This window comes from Mus caroli, chromosome 16 (assembly GCF_900094665.2).
Source record: "Mus caroli chromosome 16, CAROLI_EIJ_v1.1, whole genome shotgun sequence".
Lineage (NCBI taxonomy): Eukaryota > Metazoa > Chordata > Mammalia > Rodentia > Muridae > Mus > Mus caroli.
This window is the reverse complement of record NC_034585.1, coordinates 81,881,332-81,890,820: the sequence shown is the minus strand read 5'-3', so window position 1 is coordinate 81,890,820 and position 9,489 is coordinate 81,881,332. Positions and strand designations below refer to the sequence as shown.

General features: G+C 40.8%; 1 protein-coding gene across 1 annotated transcript in view; it reads left to right on the top strand.

Moving 5' to 3' along the window:
- The window catches only part of Ltn1 (listerin E3 ubiquitin protein ligase 1), a 53,772-nt gene extending 46,710 nt beyond the window's left edge, over positions 1–7,062 (top strand). The window contains exons 26-30 of the mRNA XM_021184683.1: positions 2,353–2,524; positions 3,449–3,669; positions 4,266–4,460; positions 5,316–5,483; positions 6,192–7,062. Coding sequence (XP_021040342.1) covers positions 2,353–2,524; positions 3,449–3,669; positions 4,266–4,460; positions 5,316–5,483; positions 6,192–6,254 — 819 coding nt within the window. The 3' untranslated portion in view covers positions 6,255–7,062. The remainder of the gene's footprint in view (positions 1–2,352; positions 2,525–3,448; positions 3,670–4,265; positions 4,461–5,315; positions 5,484–6,191) is intronic.
- The last annotated feature ends 2,427 nt before the right edge of the window (positions 7,063–9,489 follow it).

Genomic DNA, 9,489 nt, shown 5'->3' with positions numbered 1-9,489 from the left:
GAAGCAGGAGCTGATGCAGAGGCCATGGAGGGATGTTCTTTACTGGCTTGCTCAGCCTGCTCTCTTATAGAACCAAGACTACCAGCCCAGGGATGGCACCACCCATAAGGGGACCTTTCCCCTTGATCACTAATTGAGAAAATGCCCCACAGCTGGATCTCATGGAGGCATTTCCCCAACTGAAGCTCCTTTCTCTGTGATAACTCCAGCTGTCTCCAGTTGACACAAAACTAGCCAGTATAGACATAATCTTTTTATTACTATAGCTCTGTAATACAACTTGAATCTGAGATGATGATACTTCTAGCAGCTCTTTTATTATTCAGGGTTGCTTTAGCTATCCTGAGATTTTTGTTTCTGTTGGAATTTTGATGGGGATTGTATTGAGTCTGTAGATTGCTTTTGATAGCCATTTTCACAATATTAATCCTGCTGAGACATGATCCAGTGTTTTAAAAGTGTTTATTTCATTTTTAAATATGTATGTTTCTATGTTTGTCTGGGTATGAGCTTGTGGCCACCTTTGGAGGCCAAAAGAGAGTCTAGGATGTCAAATCCTTTGTAGCTGGAGTAACAGGTGGTTGTGAACAGCCCAGTATGGGTCCTGGAAATCAAAGGCCAGTCATCGGCAAGAGCAGCAAGTGGTCTTACCTGATAGCCATCTTTCCCGCCCTCTATCCAGCTTTACTTTGAGATGTCTCACTGTGTAGACCAGACTGACTTAGAGCTTTTCTAGCCCCGTACTGGTCTTCAACTCGTGGCAGTATTTCTGCTTGCCTTTCCAAATGCTGGGATTATAGACACATACCACTGCCACATAAACACATTCCTACAAAGATGGAATTACTATTATTTTAACGTTTAAAGGGTTTACTTAATTTTTAATTATGTACATATGTGATGGTAGTGGTGGGCGCCTATGAAGTCAGAGCCTGTGGAACTGGAGGTACGTGCAGGTGGGAGCTCCCTGATGTAGGTGCTGGGAATGGAGCTGAGGTCCTCTGAAAGAATCGTACAAACTCCTAAGCGCTGAGCCATTTCTCTGACCTCTTGCTTAAGACAGTATCACTCGGTCGTCTAGGATGTCCTTCAACTTCTGCTCCCTCTGCCTGTGACTCTCTAGTACTGGGGTTATAGGTATATACGAGTACACTTGGTTTTCTGCAGTGTGGATTGAACCATGGGGCCCAGAGGAAGAGAATGAGTGTCAGTTGTAGGCCTGTGTGACAAGCACTCTTATGCAGTGAGCCATCCTCCTGACTCCGCTACTTCTATTTGTTTAGTATTTGAAGATATATTGTAGACCTCGGGATGCTTTACAAAAGCACTGAACTGTATGTGTCTGTAGTGTGTCGTACAATTTGTCTTTCTGATTGCTTTCTTCTGATTAATTTTCGGTAGAAGTATTTTCCACAAGTCATGTGGCTTGATCCCTCAGCAGGCATGTTAATGCCTGTGCTGGTGTGTTGGTGGTGTAAAACTTGGCTACTTGGGAAAGGTCCTGTCTCTAGATTTCCCCACTGCAAAGGTGTTTTATCAGCACGTCTTAAGAGGCAGCTCCAGCTCTTAAAGCTTTTCTGTGAGGTGTGTGGCACTGAAAGGAGTCATCATGGAACTGCTGCAGAGACCAAAGCAGCTACGACCACGAGTGTTACAGAGTTGCGGTGTTTGCTCACACCGTGCCAGAATTTTAAGGGGAACTAGAAATCGTTTTATTCACGATTTTCTGATGGGTGGTGAAACACTTATGATGACATTTTGTGCCACTCATTCCTGTGTTCTGTTCTTAAAGAATGCTGTAATATTTGATACAGAGAAAAGTTAGCCTTGAAAATGAGATTAGTTTTACTCAGGAATTTGCAAGATTAAGACTATGGTGTGGAAGGAATGTGTGGGAGGGTATGAGTTAGTCATCTGTGGGGAATGGCAACTAGATATTCTTGGCTCACATAAAGCCGCAAACCAACATTGGCTGTATTGATGGGGAGTTGATTTGAGAAAGATATTAAAACTATGTATCTAACAATGAAGGGGGACACTGCTGGCTTATGAGGAAAGGGACATTGCCATTGTCATGGCAGATTCAGAAAATAAGATGAACTCCTCATTTATAGTTTTCTCTCTGTGTCTCTCTGTCTCTGTCTGTCTCTCTCTTGCCCATGTTGGAGATGAGCTTACTGTCTTGGTGCGTGTTAGTGTTCTGCCACTGAACTGCATCACTGACTCTTCTGTATAACCCCACGGTGGGAATACATTTTACTGTAGCATTCATTGTATAATCTATTGCAGGTTTATTTGTTCTTTTGTCTTGGTACACTTGAGTTTACTAACACATTCTTTGCTTTTCACCAGCTTCGTGCTCTGTATTCAATGTACCTTCGGAAAACAAAGAGTCTGAATAAATTACTCTATCATCTCTTCAGACTTATGCCAGAAAACCCTACGTACGGAGAGACAGCTATTGAGGTATCCAGTAAAGACCCCAAGACCTTCTTCACCGAGGAGGTTCAGCTGAGTATTAGAGGTCAGTGGGCTACACGTGTGTGAGCTACTCGTCTGTGGGCTACACATGTGTGTGTAACTTCTTAGAGACTTTGCTCAGACCCAGTTGTACTAAACTTCCTGCAGGTATGGAGGAGAATTGCAGATGGAAGTCTCAGCTCTGAGGGCACAAGAAATGCAAGAATTTCCACATTTATCGAATAGAACAAATAGCTAGATCTTAGAGATAAGAATTTCATTAATTTTTGAAGCTTAGTATTGTATATGAATCCATTCTTTTCTTTTTTAATTTTTGTTTTTTAAGACAGGGTCTTACTCTCTGGCCCTTGCTGGCTTGGAACTTTATGTAGACCAGTATGGCCTCAGACTCCTAAAGATCTGTTTGCTTCTTCTGGGGTTAAGGGAATGTGCCACCACACCCAGCTATCTTATTCAGTTGATGAAACAAAAGTCAAGTGAAGTTTACGTTCTTCACCTGGCAGTTTTAGTTGAGACAGAAGTGCAGTCCATCTTTGTATAAACTATTTGTGAAGAACTAAAACACCTTGACCGGAGGATGCTGTGTGTGCTGGATGCTGTGTGTGCTGTGAAGTGGGAGTATGAGGGTTTGCCCAAGTGCATCTGCACTATCCAGAGAGGACTGAAGAGGGTGTCTGCTCCCTAGAACTGTGAGTGGCCATGTGGGTGCTGGGAATCTAGGTTCTTTGTAAGAGCAACAAATGTTCCTAACCACTGGGCTATCTCTCCAGGTTCTGGATTTTTAGTTCTTCTCAGATGGCTTTGTGGGAGGATGCTAACCCTCTTGGAGGTGGGGGCCTTTCTCTGTTATATGAGGTAGCCCGCTATTGTTGAGTAGTCCAGTGGCTTTCTAAGGAACATCAGTTAGTCTGCTATTCTAGGTGACTACATATATATGTCACTAACCTGGAATTTGTTTCTTCCTCAGAAACAGCAACTCTTCCGTATCATATCCCACACCTGGCATGCTCAGTCTATCATATGACTTTAAAAGACTTGCCTGCCATGGTTAGGCTATGGTGGAATAGCAGTGAGAAGCGTGTCTTCAATATTGTAGATAGATTTACAAGCAAGTATGTCAGCAATGTTCTTTCTTTTCAAGAAATATCTTCTGTACAAACAAGTACACAGATATTCAATGGCATGACGGTTAGTATTGTCTTGGTTTTTTTCTAGAGAAATGAATATCAGTTATATTTCTGATTGCTTACTTCATCACAAGTTATAATCTTTGATTCAAAATTGATAGAAAATTATCAACCTCATTTTCTGACTACTCTGTATTACTCTGGGCATCCTTTGACCATTCAGCAATCCTTTCCTGTGAAGGAACCTATTACACTTAGATACTTTCTGTGCACAAAGCATACCTTGTGAGACAAACTGTAAATGTAATGAAGTCACTCGAAAGCATGCTGGTCTTTTTTTTTGAGACCCTGGCTCACTTGTAATCACGTCTCACAAGAAACTCACTATGGAGACCACTGTAGGCATCCACCTGCCTCTGCCCCCAGAGCTTGGGTTGAAGGCATGCACCATCCCCCTCTGCCACATGCCAGGCACTCAAGCCTCCTGTTTGAATGCCTGGAATCAGATCAATGATGAGTTTATGTCCTTATTCTCCTCTGTAGTCTTCAGCCATCCGTCCATCTGTCAAAGTGTTGGATGTTTGAATAATAATAGGAAGCTATTTGGCAAAGGAAAAAGTACCTTTTTTTTTTGTATTGTATTGCATTGTATTGTAGGTTAAGGCGCGAGCTACTACTCGAGAAGTGATGGCTACGTACACCATTGAAGACATAGTCATTGAACTCATAATACAGTTGCCTTCCAATTACCCACTGGGCTCAATAACAGTGGAAAGTGGGAAGAGGATCGGGGTGGCTGTGCAGCAGTGGCGCAACTGGATGCTGCAGCTGAGCACGTACCTCACTCACCAGGTATGCTGCTACGTGCGCACTGGCCCCTCACACTAGAGCGCATCTGTCTGAAAGAGCAACGGAACACACAGTGTAACCTCTGCTTAATGTGGAAAGTAAAAACTCTGGGATAAACCCAGGCACGGTAGCGCACTCCTTTAATCCCAGCACTTGGGAGGCAGAGGCAGGCAGATCTCGGAATTCGACGCCAGCCTATAAATGGGAGTCCAGGATATCTAGGGCTATTCAGAGAAACCCTCTCCTGGGGAAAAATAACCAAATAAACAAACCAAAACAAACAGAACATTGTTGGATAACCACAAATGCGTTTGTAAATGACCTGAGGCTGCCATCCCTGCTTCCTCTTCAAAGTTCTGTACTTAGTTTCTGTGGCTTGGCAGAGACGGCTTCACTCCATTGACTGCAGAGAGTAGAGAAACACACAGGGGGAAAGACATGAAGCGACTCCCTGAAGAGAGACTAGATTGTAAACACTGTCTTTAATGATAAGAATTATATTTCTTTCTAAAAATTCACAGGCAATTTAAAATAACATTTAAGAAAGTTAGGAGATGCTGGGCGTGGTGGCGCACTCCTTTAATCCCAGCACTCAGGAGGCAGAGGCAGGCGGATTTCTGAGTTTGAGGCCAGCCTGGTCTACAAAGTGAGTTNCAGGACAGCCAGGGCTATACAGAGAAACTCTGTCTCGAAAAAACAAAAAAAAAAAAAAAAGAAAGAAAAAAGAAAGGAGATAATATGATCAGCCAGATTTTCTTCTTTCAGAATTAAAATCCAGCCGGAAATGTGTGGTATTGAATAAAAGTACCCTTTGGAGACCTTTAGTGTGTGATGACTTTCTTTCCTCTCTATTAACAGAACGGAAGTATCATGGAAGGCTTAGCATTATGGAAGAATAATGTAGACAAACGGTTTGAAGGTGTTGAAGATTGTATGATCTGCTTCTCAGTTATTCATGGTTTCAACTATTCTCTTCCCAAGAAAGCCTGTAGAACGTGCAAGAAAAAGTTTCACTCAGCTTGCCTGGTAAGGCGAAGGGAAATCTCTTAACATTGTTTGTGGTCTGTATATGTTTTGTGTGATATTTATTTGAAAGATTGTGTGTTGGGCCAGTAAGATGATCTCCGCAGGTGAAGGTCACTTGCTGCCTAAGATTGGCAACTGTGGACAGGTAAGAGAGAACCAACCTGACAAAGTTGTTGTTATGACCTCACGACCCAGGTACTGCACACTCCTCTCATGCCAACACACACATTTAAGGTTGTGTGTTTATAGGAGACTAAGAAATGACTTTTTCTATAAAAGATTATCAGTGATTTACTGAGACGGTGTATCAAAGCGCTGGAATGAATGGACACTCTCATATAGGGCTCTTCACTCAGTGATTGATGGTCTTGTGAGATCTTGTCCCGGATGGGAAGCTACAAGACTTGATGTTGGCTGTCCAGCATCAGGGCCTTTTTGTCTTTTAAACGCCACCGTGAAGGACACTGAAGGAGCTCATTTCTTCATGTCTTCCTTCCACCTTAGTTTTCTGTGTGAGCCTAAGTATGCAGCTCTGTGTCACAGTGTAGCCTCAAGAAAGAACATTTCATCGTGTTAATTTTGGAGACAGGAGGCAAAATGCTTGGTTTGTTCTCTTTCATTTTGTCACTAAGGTTATCTTCTATGTGTATATGTGAGATGAAAGCCTTACAAATTTACTTTAAAACCTTTTTTTTTTTTTTTTTTCAGTACAAATGGTTTACATCTAGCAACAAGTCCACTTGTCCACTCTGTCGTGAGACCTTTTTCTGAGGTTTTTTTCATTGGAAGTTGTCGCTGCAGTAGGTCAAGCCAAAGGGAATGGATTGGCTCCACCTTGAAGTACTGATGTGAAGCCAGTGAGCATGACAAAGTGCCATCTCTGTCAGTATGATCCTCAAATCAGGCAACCTCTGCAGATTGCTTTGTAAATCTTCGGAAACTTTTCTTTTACAAGAGACTATTACATATTTGAGAGAAAATATTTATATTAATGGCTTAATCTCTTTGTATGTTTAAAATTAAAAATAAATATATCTCTTCTCAAAAATATTCTAAATTATAGAACTGAAATTTGTGAAAGCATAAACTATATTATAACTTATAAAACCATCCAGTTTTTTGGTCTGTGTTGTAGAACAGTCCAAGTATAAGGCAAATGAATTGAGAGCTGATTTACATCTGTAGATAAAACTAAGACTTGTTTGTTTGTGATGACAAACAATAATTTAAAATTACTCTGATTTTCATAGATTGTTTTAATGATAAGGTGACACTGAGCTATCCCTCATCCAGAGGTGTGAAGTGTACTGTGGAATTTCACATGAAGAAGGGACTGAGTGAACTCTGAGGGGCTCTGGTGAGATTCATAACTACAACCTTGACACTAACCTTTTGCTTGAGAAAGACTTATTTCCATGTTAGTGAGATCTGCGTTGTCAATGTGTCGGTTGGATCTATTACTCCGTTTAGTGAGTCTACAAAGAGTGGGGATCTGAAGTAAGCAGGTATTTGATTATTTTGTGAGTAAAATGGTAGCAGTCTATCTATCAAGAAAAGAATAAATATTACTAAAGTATAATCATGTGTGGAGAAAACAATATTTAAAAATCTTGTAGGAGGCTGTAAATTTTGCAGAGTTTGCTATACTTATTAGCCATAGTTACACCAATTCAGGAATTGGGGGAGCTAATTATTTAAAACTATCAGAAATGAAGGATATAGTACTAAGTACAATAATTTTTTTTTTTTTTTGCTTTTGTTTTGTTTTGAGACAGGATTTCACTCTGTTGCTCTGGGCTGGGCTGTAACTCACTCTGTAGACCAGACTAGCCTGGAACTCAAGAGATCTGCCTGTCTCTGCTTCCCAAGTGCTGGGGTTAAAGTGCACCACCAAGCCTGGTGAAATTATGTCTTAATGGATTGAAGTGTGTAAACACATGAAATCTGCCTTTGGTTACAGTACCCTTGCCTTTAAAAACTGTATTCACAGTATAAAGTGTGGAAGTTTGGATCACAGTCTTCCATTTCATTTCTCGTAGTTAGGATACCTAAAAGTTCAGTCCATCATCTGTGTTTCAAATGTTTAATTAGAAGGGTGCAACTTGTGTCAAATAAAATTACTGCTTACCATCAACTAGTCAAAATGACTGTTATTGAAATAGTCTGAAAGTGGCCAGGATTACAGTCCAGAGTGAGAACTATGTGTCGGTTACAAGTGCAGTATCGGTTTGTCTGTCTTCTCTTTTTTTCTCTGTAGTATTTATTATCTTACAGTCTTGAGGCTCAGAGACGGAGTGAAGTGTAGATAGCAAGACTCTACTACCTCTTAATCCCTTACAACACCCTCTTACCTTTCTGTCTGCCTCTGACACAGCAGTCACAAGGATTGTGTGATGCCTCTGTGAAAATTACTCTTTTCCTTTTCAAGTGGTTTTACAATAAAATTTTGCTTATAACCTTTCAGCATTGGTTCTTGACTTTTGACCCAAAGCCCCAGGAGAAGAGAAGATAGAGCAGAGCTCCGGCTTGCTCTTTGCGGTGTGTGGCATTAGTAGCTCCTCAAGCTTAGGACTCGGGACGCATTCTGTGAGACATGTGTCGATAGCTTCAGTTCACGCCCGTTGATAATGCTAAGGAAGGCTTTCCAGAAGCAAGACTGAAACTCAGAATACCACATTCAGGTTTTATTTATTTAGCTTTGACAACACTCATGGACAGGATATCAGCCCTGAAAATTTTAGCATAAGAGGAACTTCAAATTGCTAGAGAGTCAAAGCCCTGTTACAAATTTACTTAAAATCCAAAACCAAGTAGCAATTTCTAAAATTGATTATTTCATTTTTCTCATCTTTTAATACATGTTTATGCTTTTCTATGGCATAAATAATATTAACACGATACATTTTATGGTGCAAATAATTATTACTTGATTATTATACCATTAAATTACAAAAATTTCAAATATAGAGAAAATAGTAAAATAGCAATATTTTACATGTACTCTTCCCATACTATTTTGCCATATTGCTTCTGATTTTTAAAGAAATAAAATGTTACTCTTTTGTATTCTCTGGCCCATTCTTCCTTCTCCAGAGCCAGCTTAGTGTGCACTTCTTCCTACTTAATGATTTATACTTTGTGCTGTACGTTTGTATCCGCAAGGAGCTTGTAGCAGGGCTTTGCTTCAGAGAAATCTGAAGGTGCCATCCCACTGGGTCATCGTTGGCAACTTGCTTCTCTACTTAACTACTATCTGACATCATACCTACCAGTCCCCTCCTCATACCCACCAGTCCCCTCCTCACCATACCCACCAGTCCTCACCATACCTACCAGTCCTCCTCACCATACCTACTAGTCCTCCTAGTCACCATTTTGAGCAATGCTGCAGAATACATTCTTCTTCCTCAACAAATGTGGTAGGTGTTCCAGAGGCATGAGCTACCGTGGAATTTAAGGTAACAGGATTTGTAAACTGTTGGTTTACACGATGTCAAATTACTCCTTAACTTTGCTATGTTAGCATGGTTAGCAGTACAGGGAGAAGATTCTGGTTTGTACTTTGTCACTCATGCTTTGGTCTTATTGGAGTTTTCCAGTTTCTAGTTGGAGTTGTGAGCTAAGTGCACCATATCTTCTGACATTTTGTTATGATTTATATTTTCCTAACTACTGAGAGAATTTCATTCTTGCTGGTCATTATTTTACAAACACGGACATAATTTGTGCTTATTATTAAATTATTTTAAATTATTTTTAAAGCACATAGTGCTTTATTATCTCGTCAGGCATATTAGCTTGTCTTCAGCATGGCATGTGACTTAATGTTTGTATTAGTCAGGATTCTCTGGAGAGACAGAACTGAGAAAATGAATGTGTATGTTAAGATGGCTTACAGGCACCAGGAAGTGGTGGCACACGCCTTTAATCCCAGCACTTGGGAGGCAGAGGCAGGTGGATTTCTGAGTTCGAGGCCAGCCTGGTCTACAGAGTTCCAGGACAGCCA